Consider the following 16,028-nt stretch of genomic DNA (forward strand, 5'->3'; position numbering starts at 1 on the left):
TAATAATCGATTAATCGTTGCAGCTCTAGTGTACAGCTGTTCTGTCACACTACATCCGCACCACAAAATACTGGTGAAACTGTCTGTTCTGTTGTATCTTACTTTGGAGCCTGTCTTGCCCTTTCACTTAGTTTTACTTGTGTGTGTGTGTGTGTTTGCAGAGCCACAGAATTCCTTGAGACTCTGGAGATGTCACCAGAGACTGAAGCCATGTGGAAGACACTCAGCAAGCTGGCTTTGGAGGCTCGCCAGCTGCACATCGCAGAAAGGTCAGCAAGAACCCCCCCCCCCACACACACACATACACACACACACACACACACAACCTTGCAAGCTAATTTTTGTGTCTCTGAGCTAATTACATTCTGTATCAGTCTTCATTGTAACTGAAACTTATCTTTGTGACTGAAGAGGGAGGAGAGAACAAGGGCACTTTGGTCACCTGGAATCAAAAAGCACACACTTTTAGGAATATATTAGTGTACACACACACACACACACACACACACACAGAGAGAGAGAGTCTGTGTCCCCGACTGACTTCTCCCTCTAACTTCATTAATCATCAAAGACAGTTTTTTAAAAATGTTCTATCATAAGCATTTTTTCCTCTCTCTGTGTTTTGAGAAACTTTTGGAATTTGAATTCTCTGTCATTAATAATGCATATGCTGTTCGTTAGGCATCGGTTTGATTTGCATAAATCATGAAATCGGGGAAAGAAACGTTTTTGTCTGGAGTGGGTAATGTTAATGAGGGAGGGAAGCGAGAAGGAGTCAGACAGAAGGAGTTTTTTTTTTTTTCCTTTTTTTCTTTCATGACTTGTTCATTAATCTGATGCAACTGTTCAGAGAGAGTTGGTAATAAAGTGGCCAAATGCTAAGATGTGCCTTTTCATTTCTCAGCCCCTCAGACTGCAGCGAATCTAAAGGCTAATTAGACAAAAGCTCTAATTTATCTCAGTTCATTAAGGGAGGAGATTTTCAGAGCTGCGGCCGGCCAGTGTTATTACCTTCTAACTTCACTCCACTGAGTGTTTCGTTCTGGGTTTCTTCTCTGTGTTTACTTCGCTCTTTGTCTTTCTTTCACTTTTGTTCTGCAGGTGTTTTGCTGCACTGGGCGATGTCTCAACTGTGCGCTTCCTCTGCCAAACAAACGAGATTGCAGAAAGAGTTTCAGAGGAAATGGTGTGTTTTATATCAGCACAGAGCACAACCATACATCTTCACACTGACTATACAATATATACAACAGTTTTACAGGTGGTGATAATATTTTTGGATTATAGCTGTCATGGCTAATGACTAGTATTCTGTACTGATACTTGATTGCTACATTTGCAGATTTTGACTCAGTAAAACTAGTCTGGCATCGTCAGACTAATCAGTCTCTCAGTTTTGTATTTTAACGGGTGTGAAACAGGATGAACATGTCTTTGAATAGACCTGCAGCCAATCAGGACCACGTTTCCCACTTTTGACTTACCTTAGCGTTCTATAAAGGTTTGTAAGGTCTACCTTAGCAAAGGAACTTAATTTCCTACGAGTGTTTCCCAGGCTGTCCCTTAGCGGGTGCTCCTAAGGAAGACCTAAGGTAAATCTAAGCTGCAGTGCACGCATCGATTGATTGCTTGTAAAGGGTCACATTAATGACGTTTTGACATAGCAAGTGTTGCCTTTATCATTTTACCTCAATCTAATATTACAACAAAGGAAAGTATGACTACTAAAGATCATCTGCTTAATCTATTTAAGGGTCCAGACGAGACCTTGTGATAATTCCTATAGATATGTAACTTATAGCCTACAAAATATGTGTATGAGTCACAACATGTGACACAATCTGAGACTTCTTTAAAGGTCAGGATAAGTGATGTAGTTAAGTGATTTTGTTCTCATACAAACAAAAGGTCTAATACACATTTGTTGGCGTCACACAATAGGCACCTGTAGCATAATATCCATGTTTATTTGCTGTGTGTGTGTGTGTATGTGTGTGTGTGTGTGTGTGTGTGTGTGTGTGTGTGTGTGTGTGCGTGCACCCACATGTGTCCGTGTCCTCTGTGTCAGGACTGTGCTCCTCTGCTGGCAGTGTTCAGCTCTCAGGGTCAGTCTGGGGTTCAGGCTACTAGAAAAGCCATATCCTCAGTTAACTCCATTACATAAAAAAAAAATCCACCATTTTTCACAAATTAGATTAGTGTTATTGATAGGTTCTATATTTTTAAGACACTATCATGACAACAACATCCAGGCCAAATGACAATGTTGTCATGATGTGTTCGTGATTAATTTAATGAAGTTTATTTTAAACTAATGGTCTAATTTGTGCAAGTAACTGCGACTGTCCGTTTGAAAAACATAATGTTGGCCTAATAAAGCTAAAACTGACAGGATGAACAGAGCGCATCACTAAGAGACAGTTTCTGAGTGGTTCAGACCGCCCTTCTAAAAGTAAACCTTTCAGAAGGTATATCTTTGCTAAGGAGACTCCGGGAAACAGACCGTAAGCTTAAAGGAGACTTTAAGGTGCAGTTTACGATGCATGTAGCACTCAGGGGACTCTGGGAAACGGGGCCCAGAGCAACAAAAGGTGTGACATAGTGTAGTTGGTAAATTAACCTTTTATTAAACCTTGCCAGAAGTAAGGCAAACATCTTTTTTATTAACAAGCTGTAACTGCCAATGTTTATTCCTTTTGAAATTAATCTCTATAAACAGATGCCTGGGATAAAATTTTGGTATCAGAAATGTTCTTATCTGCGTTTGTTGTTCAAGTTCAAGACCAAATTTGTATGGTAAAGATTCATGCATCTCAAGGTGAAGATGGAAAACCAGGATTTAGAAAAAAGGAGACTAAAACTCTCCACTGTAATCTAAAAAAATACATTTATTTTTGTTGTATTGCTTTACAAGTTACAGAAGGAAATTAGTCATTTGCGTTTATTTCTGAATAAATACCTCAACTCTGATCATGACCCGTTTTACCCATCATTTGTAAAAATCCACTGCAATTCTTGAAATGTCAGACTAATGATATTTTCCCGAGGCAAACTGAGTAACCACTGGAATGTGTGTGTTTCACCGTGTGTCTTTTTTTGACCAGGGAGGAGATGGAACAGAGTGTTTCCAAGTCCAAGCACGCATGGCCATGCTGGATAAGAACTTTAAACTGGCTGAGATGTACTACATGGAGCAGGTTGGTGGTGGCGTACTCCGTTTTACCTCATTTTGTAAGAATAATAACTTAATTAATAACCAGTGGACTGTATTTCATTTCAAATTTTACAACAAACCAAACACTCCAGAATGTAATATCTAAAAATAGTTACATTGACCAGTAAATTCTAGCATTCTTGAACCAAACACTGGTGACTGGTCACATAGTTTACCTTTGAATTCACAGATCAGGACTTCTAAACACAGAGCATCCATATCACACCTGTACAACCTTGATTTAGTTGCAGAAACCAAAATTGTACTTGTGATAACCATATAATTGTGTAACATATGCAGAAAATAACAGGCCTTTATTTGAAGCAGGCTTGTATTAGAGGCAGGCCTTTATTTCTGATTCCCTCTGTTTGATAAGTGTAATTGACATATTTTAGCATGAAGTCTCATTTTAATTTGCTCCCGTTTGCCTTGTTAAAGTTAATGCGTCAAGAAACTCATCACTTCCTGTATCCATTTCAAATTAAAACGTCTGCAGAAGTGCTTCATTTTGTCAGAGGGCTTTTATTGTGAAACAGTTGCAGGACTGTGTTGTGGAAAACTCATTAACTTGCAAGGTTCCCATGCAGTGCTCTAAAGTGTTCAAATTGTACTTGTGATGATTATATATATGTATATTATATAATGTTGTTTCTGCAGAATGCCATCGATGAAGGTATAGAGATGTACCAGGAGCTCCACATGTGGGATGACTGCATCGCTGTGGCTGAAGCCAAGGTAATAATAAACAGACTAAATTTATACTTAACTTTGCATTTTACCTGAGGGACGTTTTGTTCTCACTGTTTGTTGTTGCAGACTGTAACCTTTTCAGTGGTGCGGTCATTTAGCCACTGTTTGCCTGGTCCTCTCACAGTTAGATAAATCCTGAGCAGAAGACAGTCTCCGCAGTGCAGACCTGATCTCTTACAAAAACCACAGGACCAGACACAAAGCAAACTAAGTTTCAAATTCACACTTTTATGAAAACAAATTTGATCAGGGGAACAAAATCTGGGTACAGAAAGACATTCATAAAGTGAAGAAGTTTTGATCCGACTCAGTACTGGATTATTTTGGTCAATGGCTAGGATGTAGAGTACGATACGTGGCCCTGATGGTCTTATTAACTTAGGTAGGTCATATGGAAGCATCAGCATTAAATTGAGACTTTTTGAAAACCAGTGAAGAACTCTGTAGATTTAATGTACAGGAATATGTGACAGTGAAAAGCAGCAAATCAAAGTGAACATTTTTGCTTGATAAAAGTTCATTTTCTCTCAGTTGACTAATCAACAAAATCTACTAGATTTGAATTTACGTCTAACAACCTCACTCTCCACCCATGAATGACCTCAGGGCCACCCTAAACTGGACACCCTGCGTAGGAACTATTACCAGTGGCTGACGGAGACGGGTCAGGATGAGAAGGCTGGTGAGGTGAGGGAGAGCGAGGGAGACTTCCAGGGCGCCATCAACCTCTACCTGAAGGCCGGACTGCCAGCTAAAGCCGCCCGACTGGCCATCAGCCGGCCGGAGATCGCCAACAACAGTGACACTGTCAGCCGCATCGCTGCCAGTCTCATCAAGGGAGAGTTTTATGAGAGAGTAAGTGGACTCTCTGTCTTTATGGTGAATTCTTTGGACCCTTGTTTGTTGTAGAATTGATTACAGATGGTACCGGTAACCTGTGCTGGTAAATCTGCGCCTCTGTGCCTCCTTTTGTCTTCATTTCAGACACCTCATCTTCCTCTCTTCCCCTAACAGCTGCCAGGAGAGGCGAGATATCAACAGAGGAACAACATTTTTCTTTGTTTATTGAGTTTTACTCTCTGTCTCGCTCCATCTGGCTGTTATTTCTCTGTGTCTCTTTCTGTAGCTGTTTGTCTGAGAACTCAATTCTTCTCCTGCAGCCATCTGTGTTTATGTAACAGGTGGGAAACAGGCCTGGAAACAGAGAATGAAACCTCAGAACAAACTTTGTGTTCAGGTGTTTTCAGGGATGATATAATGCTGGCATTTTGACTGGATTTTAACTTCTGGTAATCATTATGTCCTGATGACATTCAGTATATTTTGTGGGTCTTGCAAAGATCATTTGTTGTGCATTTTGTTGTTGAGAGTTTAGAAAAGACACTGAATTAACATTTAAATCACCGGACAGGAAAACTTTTCACTGAAACTTATTTTAATGAAGCTGGGAGTTTTTTAGGACGAGAATAATGAGTTAAAGGATGAAAGAGTTTGAGAAGTTGAAATGAGGATGGAGACGAGTCACAGATACATAATGGGGAAAAATCAGAATAGATGTCCTGTAATGGACACTACAGGTTTTGGCAGATTACTCTGCCTAGGAAAAAGTATTTCTTTGCTCAGATATCCGATACAGATTGCGCTTATAGGGAGATTATTTGTCAATCAAAGAATGACTTACAGTTTAACTTCTAACTATGTTCAAAGCTTCAGCTAAGTTCCTGATAGCTTTAACTAATGGCCAAAAGTATATGGACACTCTACATCTTTATCCAAATGGTTCTGAGAACAGTATACTGTAAAAAAGTCACGTTATCTTGATAAAAAACACTGTGACCAAAAGTATATAGACACCTTATAAGATGTGTTTTTCACCCAAATACATTATACAATACGTTTTAAAAACAATAAATAAGACTACATGTTATCTAAATAAACCTAAAGTGACCAAAAGTATGTGGACTGCCAGACATGACATCAAGACATGATACTTGATCATCTCTGTCCAACACTATGGGTATTAGTCTGCCACAGTAACAGCCTCCACTCTTCTAGGAAGGTTTTCTACCAGATTTTGTTCCAGTTCAGCAACAAGAGCTTTATTGAGGCCCATAACTGATGTAGAGTGATGAACTCTGGCTCACAGTCAGCAGTTAGCAGTGAGGTCAGAGCTCTGTGCAGGCCAGTCAAGTTCTTCCACACCAGAAAAGGAAAATAATTTCTTTAGACATCATTGTTGTGGAGTTGAAGATGAATACTGTTGTTAAAAATATAGTTGTATGCTATAATAGCTGAAAAAATTATCAGGATAAAATGTTTTCAGTTTGTTTGCATTTATTGCATTTAGGTGAAACCATTGAACATTTTTGTATTTAATTTTTTAAACAGCTTTCTTGTTGCGATTGCTGAAGAGTCGATTGCTGCTACCCATTACTAGTGTTTTATTGCCCAGACCTTCACTACAGCATTCAAATTTCCCTTCATTGAAACTAACGGTCAGGACCAAAACCTTGAAAAACAGCCACAGACCAAAAGCACACCATATAGTTTATGTTTCTAACAACACTGACTCGACACGCAGGATTTTCCTAATGTGTAGATTTGTCTTAATAAATTGATATTCTGTGCGTCCTCTGAACAGGCAGGAGATCTGTACGAGACCATCAGAAACAACCAGAGAGCTCTGGAGTGCTACTGTAAAGGAGGTGCCTACAGGAAAGGTAAATCAGTCACATGTAGATGGAATCAATCACACGTAATGAAAACGATTCATCTCTATTGTAAATAAGGAAATGTCAGTCAGTCCACCACTTTAGTCCAGGATGAAATATCTCAACATCTAGTGGATGAATTGACTCAAAATTTAGTATGTACATCCACTTTGGTGATTCTGTGATTTTTCTTCCAGCGTCACCGTGAGGTTGACATTTCTGGTTTTGAGTGAACTGTTGGATGGACTGACATAAAATTTGACACACATTACTTTAGGGATCATCTGACTTTTGATCTAGCACCGCCATTAGGTCAAAAATTCAAATTAGTCTGAGGGCACATACACACGAGTGAATCCGGGCGAATGACCCGTTGTCTGCAGAGGCAACATTCATACCCTGTCGTGCTGAATGTGGGCAGTGCTGAGAGTCCTGCACATGGGAATCAGTCAGCTGGCCTGCAGTTTAAGCAGTTGTGGTTGCTCACCCAGGCAGTACCTCTCTTCTGCGACTGTTTTCATGGACGATATCGTACAATATCAGCTGGTTAGACACAGAAACAATTGCCCCTTTGGTCACAGACAGTGAGATTTAAGTTTAAATGAGAGGTGAATATTTGCCAATATTAATATGCACATGTGACCGTGCCCAATTCTTTATTTGTGGCAAAGACATTCCCTTTTAGCCTCAGCTGTACTTTGTGGTATTGCTTATAGTGAATGCTAGCATGCTAACATGCTAAACTAAGATGGTGATCATGGTCAACATTATACCTGCCTGCATCTCATCATGCTGATGTTCATATCACAAGAACAAAAGGTTCAACTGATCTCAGTCATGTGACGAGATGCTGGACAGCGGGTGGATGTATGTTGTTGAGTTAAGTGTAGGTATACAGTAGGTTCTATAAAGTTTGTCCTTACTGCTCTCTGTAGCGGTGGAGCTGGCTCGAGTTGCCTTCCCTGCCGAGGTGGTGAAACTGGAGGAGGCCTGGGGAGACTACCTCGTCCAGCAGAAACAGATGGACGCCGCCATCAACCACTTCATTGAAGCAGGGTATGTGGAGCAGAGGAGTCAAGAGACAAAGGTTTGGGCAGATGGAGAGGAGGGAAGATGACATAAAAAAAAAAAAAAAAACAATCCAACAGAGATGGCCAGAAGTTCTTTAAATCATCACCAGGATCATAACAGAGAAACGAGAAGAGATATCTTTAAACAATAATACCCCAAAATACCAAATAAAGAGCGCCCAGGTTTTCATTCTTTCCAGTTTGACAAACCATCTGAAACTAAATTTTGATTGTGGGAGGCTAAAACTCTCCACAGAAATAAAGGTTTTAAAAACACTACTCCCACTGACTATTTCCACTGCCAGTAAAGTTTCAATTAAAAATCTAAATTATTTGTTTTTACTTAAATCCTAACCAAAGTTAATTTACTTTACATTTGACTGTCTCTCTTTTTCTCTGCTACTGTCAACCAAACTCAGAGTTGATGCTTATTTCATGACGTTTTATGGATACACACGACCCTCACACATAAATATACTGAAATTAGTCTGTTGCCCTCATCTGCTTCCCTCTCAGCTGCTCACTGAAAGCCATCGAGGCGGCCATCGCTGCTCGTCAGTGGAAGAAAGCCGTCCACATCCTGGAGTTACAGGAGGATTCATCAGCGGGGAAATACTACGTGAAGATCGCTCAGTACTACTCCTCCATGCAGGACTATGAGGTGAGAGAGCAGGGACGAGGTGTGGAGGGATGCACAAAATATTATCAATGTGGCCAAGTGTAATACCCAAATGCAAAAGCTGCAATGCTTTAATGAGGTAAAATGTGTCACAGTAGTATAATTTGTATAATGAAGTACTGTAGAGCTGCAGAGATGCTCCGGCCTACAGATCCTGTTCTCCAGATAAAAGAACATATCTTTGTTTGGTACCATTTTGTGCAGCCCGAGTAAATGCTCTCAGTTTATGAAAATATTATTTTTTTATGGACATTATTTTCCCACAATGATGCAGAAAGGAAGCTGCTCACAGCTGGAAATTTTAAAAAATAAATTGTGGGTGGTGGTGAGACAGCCTGGGAATCGTAGGAAGCTTTATTGTAAGGAACGATATGATTGATGTCCAGGATCACAGGTATTGTATCATTTTCTTAGTATAAAATCAAAATATATTTATGTTTTTGTATACTCATTGATACAACAATTAATTATGGCAGTTACTGTGAAATACGTACTGTATAGATTTAGCATGTGGTGTGGAATTGGGACATGCCAAACCTTGGACTCCAGGAGTAGATGCACAATTCCTTCTGCACAGTGATACGGATGGTGGATGGTAGGAAAAAAGTAGTTCCTACATGAAACTGCTAACAACAAGGTCTGTGTATTATCTGGAGTAACCAGGTCACCAGGTTGCTGTTGAGTTTTTCAAACATATTTTTTGAGAACCACAGGCTGAGTGCTATCTTGTCAAAATGAATAAATAGCACTACAAGTAGGAGGAAAATTTTTAACTTTTAATCTTGAGTTGAACTGCACTTATACGGAAGGTCCATATTAGGTTACCGCTACTTACAAAAGGTGAACTATTTACACATCCAGCAGACACAAAGCAACATTAACATTCATTTGGAGTCATGTTTCTGGCCTTCTGACAAACATTAGTCCAATTTTCTCTCCCCTTTTAGCTAAAGGGACCTTTAATAAACCCTCTGTTATTCATGACTCATAGAAATACTTATATTCCAGCCTAAGTGTTGGTATATTTGGTTGGTGGTTAGGTGAGCACCCGAGGTTAGTTTTGCTCCCTGAACACCACACCGGACAGTGAGATGGAGGCAGCCAGAGGGATAAAGTGACATATTGCCACCGGCAATTAATTTCTGCACATCGCTCTGGGATATATACAGTCAGCCATAAACCACACATACACAAACTTTAGTTCAGTCTCCATGGAGCCGTGTGGGCTGTGTTTGCTCGAGGGTGCTTTGGCAATAATGACAAGTTGGATGGTTGTAACAATAGTTGCCTAAAAATACCAGGAATACAGGACGGTTGAAAAGAAGAAGAGAAAGAGAAATCTGGTATAAACACAAAGAAAACAGAGGAGGAAGAGAGATGATGATGATGGTGAAGCGCAGCGTGCTCTGCTTATTCTGATGAGCTCAGCTGAGCCAAACAGCCTCCACAGACTGCCAGCCTCTGAAAATAGCAGGCCATTTCAGTCTGTTTGCTCTACGGGCATATTCACAGAAAGTAATTAAGATAACAAGCTCTTTGCTTTCCAACTTGTGGAAGTTGCAGGAAAAGTATAATTCATTGCAAACTCAAACAATGAAGGAAGCCCACACCTGTGATTGCAATATAAAAATTATCAGGAAAAAAAAAAACAGTGACTAAACATTTTTTAATCAGAGTGGATGAACAACCAGCACATACATTCGCTGCATTGATGCCGGTGTTCATACAGGTTGAACTGAATATGACTTTTTGCCTTTATGTAGAAAAACTCTGTTCACATTGAAGTGGCAGATGTTTCCATTTCTCCTAAATTCTTCCAATAACAGCTACACACACTAACCGCAAATCACACCACTCTTTATGTCATTATTAGTGCAGGCAGCTGTTCCTAATTTTGTTTTATTAGTGTTTTCTGTGTCCTCTTTGCACCTGTATGAATAGCATTTTAATATATTAAGGGATAGGTCTGTATTAGGTCTGTGAAGTAAAATTACTGTTTTGGTTGGAGAAAGCGGTATTTGGCTTATATAATGGCAGCTGTAGATGTCAAAAAATAAGTTTTGTTGCTGACCCTGTCCACAGCAGTGCATTCTTCTGCTTCCTACACCGGTACTCTCGTTTAGAGCTGCGACAATTAATCATTATTAAATTAACTGCCAGCTAAAATGATTAATGAAAATAATCATTAGTTGCAGCCATACTCTTGCTGCGTCATCAAACTGAAGGTGTGCCTCATACAATACGATTTAAAGAAACTATCCCTTCAGTCTTTTATTTTCAAGTGTGTATTCCAAAATAATATCAAACATAAGCTCTTATGATATTCAGATTGTATTTTATATTTTCTGAGTGTATTTTGTGTGTTGGGCTGCAGGTGGCAGAGCAGCTGTTTGTGAAAGGAGGTCACATGAAGGATGCTATAGACATGTACACTACAGCAGGACGCTGGGAGGACGCTCATAAGGTTAGTATGGACACAAACAAGTACGTCAAATAAAGACACACCAATATGCATTTTTGTGGCAAATTAAACTTTAAACTAATATAAGATTTGATGACCTGAAAGCTAAAATGTACCTTTCCCTTTTCCTAATCCTGTCAAAGCGGAAGAACACATTTAACCACCATTTATTTTGTTTGCAGTTGGCGGTGAAGTGTATGACAGAGGAGGAGGTTATGGCTCTGTACCTCAGCCGAGCTCAGGAGCTGGAGAGAGACGGCAAATTCAAGGAGGCTGAGAGGTAAATGGAGATCACTTTATTTATAGCAATTTGTCGCCTCACTGGCTGCTGCAAGCATGGAGAATGGAGCGAGGCGAACCAACATGACGATGTTTGAAGTTATTTCGCACCTCAATTACAGCAAGAAAAATAATAAAAACAGTATTCCACTGTTGACAGGCGGTAATTTCAGACACCGTTTTCTGACTCGGCTGTCTTTTCATTTTCTTTCTATTATGTCTAGACTGATTTACTAAGTCTTTTTAAGCCGCTTCTCTTTACTTTTTTGACAAGCGAACATTAAAAAAACAAAACACACAGTTCAGTACTAATGGCTGCCTGCCTGTGTGTGTGTGTGTGTGTGTAGGCTGTTTGCCACAGTGAAGCAGCCTGACCTCGCCATAACCATGTACAAGAAGAACCGGATGTTTGATGACGTTATTCGCCTGGTGGCCAAACATCACCCGGACTTGCTGACAGAGACTCACCTGCACCTGGCGAAGGTAAACAGCACACTGTGATACAGACTGCAGCAGGAACAGGAGGATGATGGAGGTTTAACACCAATCATGTCACAAAAATTCTACAATAAATCAACCTGAAACGATGTTTGTAAAAGCTGATTTATAATTGGGAGGTGAAGTTGTTTTGGTTTGTCTTTGTAATCTATCAATAACTAATAACGATCCGTCCTGTGGTCTCATTTCAGTTGACACAGATGCTGCAGTAGGGATTGTTAGGAGCAGCAAACTTGATATTTTTCACCACAGTCTAAGAAATAGGATGATTTAAAGGGAAAAATCACCATGTTTCATGTGGATGTCCTGTCAGTGTTGATGGTAAATGTAGTCTTTTGAATAAATAACTCACTATATGCTAACATTGACCGAGATAGCTGAGTTGTCCTGGTCGCTGAGCCGTGTTGGCAGTGCCCCCTGACCCCTGTAGAAGCCTGACCAAAACTTCACGTTAGGTGACAGAAAAACTCATCCAGACATTCCCCTGGCTACCCAAAGGAGGAGACTAGAAATCCAAGCTGAAATTGCCTGTATTTCTTCCCTAACACCAATTACATCATTGTGACATCACTGGATGCAGGAAGAACAACTTTTGCAGCAGGAGAACTTAGCTTTCTCTGTCAGTATTTTTTGATTTTATTTTATTGATTTCTTTTTCAACTTTTATGTACATGTAAACAGTACAACATATATAGTGAAATACATTATCTACGTTTGACCAGTCCTGAGTGTTTGGAGCAGGCAGACACTGTGTCTTACAGCGGTACATTAGTTTGCTTCCTTCACCAGGACTCCTCTCTGCTTCTCCAAACTGCAGCCATGTTGACTGTCATCTACTGTAGACAACACACTGACTGTGGACAGCTGCCTCATACAGTCCCACTTCAAAAATCTGAACTGTCCCTTTAAGTCTCAAAGCTCCTGATAGTTACAGCAAAGAAGATTTATAAGAAATTAAGAGTTTCATGATTAAGTGTTTTTACTTGCTTTTGTCAGCAGTTTTCCTTTTTTTTTCTGTGTCACAAACTGAGACAAAGAAATGCTGAAGAGACATGAATTATAATTTTAACTGTAATTCATGGACATAAATCTGCAGTTTTCTACAGAGATAATCAACGCTGGGTGATGCTGCTTTGTGAGATCATGCTGTTCCTCTTACTGTGTGTCATGCTGATGTGTGCGATGTAAACGTTTCTTGCAGGAGCTGGAGGCTGAGTCCAGGTTCTCAGAGGCAGAGTACCACTTCATGGAGGCTCAAGAGTGGAAAGCTGCCATCCACATGTACAGAGTCAAAGACATGTGGGAGGAGGCTCACAGGGTAGATACTGTCACGTTTATTTTGATGGCTTGTTGGCTGTTAATCCCTTTAAATAACCAGATGTTAATATAGAGTCTTGTATTTCTAATTTCTGAACTATAATTGTATATTTTAAAGCTTTAAAGCCTTGGAGACCCCTGGACTTAATATTACAAATAAATGAGAAAAAAGTCTACATGTATTTAACTTGTAACTCTTCCTGTTAGCATTAATAAGCAGTCTGTATTAATAAATGGTTTATAACACATAATAATGCAGCTGTACGTAAATATACATGTTTATTATCTCCTGTGTTACTTTATGCTCCTTAAAAGGTTCATTTATTCAAAAATATTAAAATGTTAAAAATATTTAAAACGGTTAACTTTTTGAAATGTGAGTTATTAGGTTAAGTACGTCCAGGTGATCTTTCGAGTGGACAGACTCTGCAGCAATGCAGTCGAAACATAAAGTACCATAAAATAGAACCACTCAAGTAAATGTACTTAGTTACTTTCTACCACTGTGTATAAGCAGATCATTGACAGTTTGGTAAAACAGTTGTAATAATATAAAAAATGTCTCAGAAATACTATACAATAATAAACACATAAAAATGTTCTCATGGCTGAAAAACTACGTACTCCATGACTAAACATTTAAATGCTGCTCATAAATGCTAAATGTATTGTGACAGTTTGCAGAGAGATTCGTCTTCACGGGCGCAGCATCGTTACAAGTGTGTTTCCCTGTTGACGGTGTTTATTGCTGCTGTTGTGTCGGGAGCTCAGAGCAGCTTTATGGCTTCTATCAAATGTTTTTCTCTGGGATTATCTGTGGTGAGGGAAAATTACTGCTGCAGGACTCCTATAGAGATATATTTATATTCACACATATATTTGTACGTGTGTGCGTCTGTGTGTGTGTGTCAGGTGGCTAAAAGCCACGGAGGAGCCGGTGCCCAGAAGCAGGTGGCCTACCTGTGGGCGAGGAGCCTGGGAGGAGAGGCAGCCGTCAAGCTGCTCAACAAGTTCGGCCTCCTGGAGTACGCCATCGACTCCGCGGCACATAACTGGTGAGCTGCACCGCAGCACACACACCAAACTTACACACTGAGTGACATACACTTTGAGTGAAATATGACCTGTTTAGAAGAAGACATTTTACCTCTCATCTGGAGGTTTTATTAGTTCTACTGTTTGCATCTTAAAAGTTTTTGAGTCACAATCAAATGAATATTCATCCCAAAGTCAGTGATCATACAGTTTTGTTAAACCTGACTTGACTTCTTGCTCTTTATTTACTCTGCAGCTCATTTGACTTTGCCTTTGAGTTGGCTCGTCTCGCCTGTAAGGAAAAGATTCCTGAGATCCACCTCAAACACGCCATGTACCTGGAGGACGAGGTAAATCTGTCACCTGTCTGCTGTCCATCATTTACCAAAACCACTGGGTGTCCAACAGAATTATTACAGTTTAGTATTTTTCATTTAGTAGAAGCACTCAGCCCCAATAATGCCGCCTCATGCTTGAAGACATTTCCTATATATTTTATGTTTATATTTATTTTATTTTAGTTAGTTAGTTTTGTAAGCACATAATTAGTTTAATAACTTTTTTACAGTCTTATCTTGATCGTTCTGTCCATGATTCCTAACATTTATCAAATTATGGTCAAAATGTTAGAATAAGCGGAAGCTTATGAAAAGTATGAATTTTATGTTCATTGGTTTACATCATTAAATGTGACAGCCAGCTCCTATCTGAATGTAAACTCAACAGGATGCGTTTTCTTCAGACTTTCCAACCGCCCAACATACTTTTCTTGTTGTCAGACCTGCAGATTTGATCATAGTTATAAATGATGTTGCACTGAATTCCCCCCCATCACTGAGAATAATTTAGAGTCAAGGACAGTAGATAGTTCTGATCCTGATATTCTGTCTCTGTTTCATCCTCCAGGGAAAGTTTCCAGAGGCTGAGGTCGAGTTCATCAAAGCAGGAAAACCCAAAGAAGCCGTGTCCATGTGAGTGCTGGAGATGATGATGTGCTGCCCGTGTTAACACAGTGTCACTGTCAGCCAATCAGGAGTTTTTAAAAGCCTGAATCCTTCATACATTTACTCAACTACTTAAATACAGATTTGAAGTACTTGAATTATCAATTTTCCAGTTATGTTACTTGAGCAATTTTCACTTCACCACAAATGTTTGACAGTTTTAGTTACTTGATATCTCATGCTTCCAGATTCTCCTATTTGAGGATTTTTTTAAAAACTTTTTCCTCATTACCATCTAAAAAGAATGTATTTATTTTTAGTTTGTCCAGTACTTTTGGCTTTTATTTTTGATGAGCATTTCTCACTGTTTTCTGAAGTTTTTTAAACCAAACCAAATGAGTTGCAGCCTTATATGAATTCTGAACTAAGCACAACAGTAAAATGCTGCTTTCTTATTAATGTATGAGGAATAATAATGATCTAATGATATAATGTTAAAAGTAACAGAGTTTTTTTTTTGCACTGAATGCTTAAAATACTTCTACTCAGTATACTTACTTTTACTTTGAATACTTTAAGTACATTTTCCTGATTATACTTACATATTTTTACTGAAGTGCTGAAGTGTAAATGCAGTTTGACAATATTTTTAGTGTGGTGTCAGTACTTTTACTCAAGTAAATGCTGAGTGTGCGTGCGTGTGTGTGTGTGTGTGTGTGTGTGTGTGTGTGTGTGTGTGTGTGTGTGTGTGTGTGTGTGTGTGTGTGTGTGTGTGTGCGTGCGTGTGTGTGTGTTTGTTTGTGCTCCAGGTATGTCCACAACAAGGACTGGGCCAGTGCGCAGCAGGTGGCTGAGAGCCACGATCCAGAGAGTGTGTCTGAGGTCCTGCTTGGTCAGGCCAAGTTCTGCTTTGAGCAGAAAGATTTCCAGAAGGCTGAAGCCTTCTTTCTCCGAGCCCAGAGACCCGAACTCGCTGTTAAATATTACAAGGTAACTATGAGAGCCAAACTGGCTTCAGACAAAAACAAGGAAAGAGTTTCAGAATATTCTGAACAAATGGAATTTCTTTA

General features: G+C 39.5%; 1 protein-coding gene across 1 annotated transcript in view; it reads left to right on the forward strand.

The window, feature by feature from the left end:
• The window catches only part of ift172 (intraflagellar transport 172), a 49,792-nt gene that overhangs the window by 21,312 nt on the left and 12,452 nt on the right, over nucleotides 1–16,028 (forward strand). The window contains exons 18-33 of the mRNA XM_084737348.1: nucleotides 162–269; nucleotides 1,102–1,186; nucleotides 3,105–3,197; nucleotides 3,872–3,949; nucleotides 4,571–4,819; nucleotides 6,606–6,684; nucleotides 7,611–7,731; nucleotides 8,262–8,406; nucleotides 10,799–10,888; nucleotides 11,068–11,165; nucleotides 11,512–11,647; nucleotides 12,864–12,980; nucleotides 13,892–14,034; nucleotides 14,271–14,364; nucleotides 14,921–14,985; nucleotides 15,768–15,948. Of these exons, the coding sequence (XP_084593474.1) occupies nucleotides 162–269; nucleotides 1,102–1,186; nucleotides 3,105–3,197; nucleotides 3,872–3,949; nucleotides 4,571–4,819; nucleotides 6,606–6,684; nucleotides 7,611–7,731; nucleotides 8,262–8,406; nucleotides 10,799–10,888; nucleotides 11,068–11,165; nucleotides 11,512–11,647; nucleotides 12,864–12,980; nucleotides 13,892–14,034; nucleotides 14,271–14,364; nucleotides 14,921–14,985; nucleotides 15,768–15,948 (1,882 nt within the window). The remainder of the gene's footprint in view (nucleotides 1–161; nucleotides 270–1,101; nucleotides 1,187–3,104; nucleotides 3,198–3,871; nucleotides 3,950–4,570; nucleotides 4,820–6,605; nucleotides 6,685–7,610; nucleotides 7,732–8,261; nucleotides 8,407–10,798; nucleotides 10,889–11,067; nucleotides 11,166–11,511; nucleotides 11,648–12,863; nucleotides 12,981–13,891; nucleotides 14,035–14,270; nucleotides 14,365–14,920; nucleotides 14,986–15,767; nucleotides 15,949–16,028) is intronic.

This window comes from Lutjanus erythropterus, chromosome 15 (assembly GCF_056507025.1).
Source record: "Lutjanus erythropterus isolate fLutEry1 chromosome 15, fLutEry1.hap2, whole genome shotgun sequence".
In the NCBI taxonomy this organism is placed as follows: Eukaryota; Metazoa; Chordata; class Actinopteri; order Lutjaniformes; family Lutjanidae; genus Lutjanus; species Lutjanus erythropterus.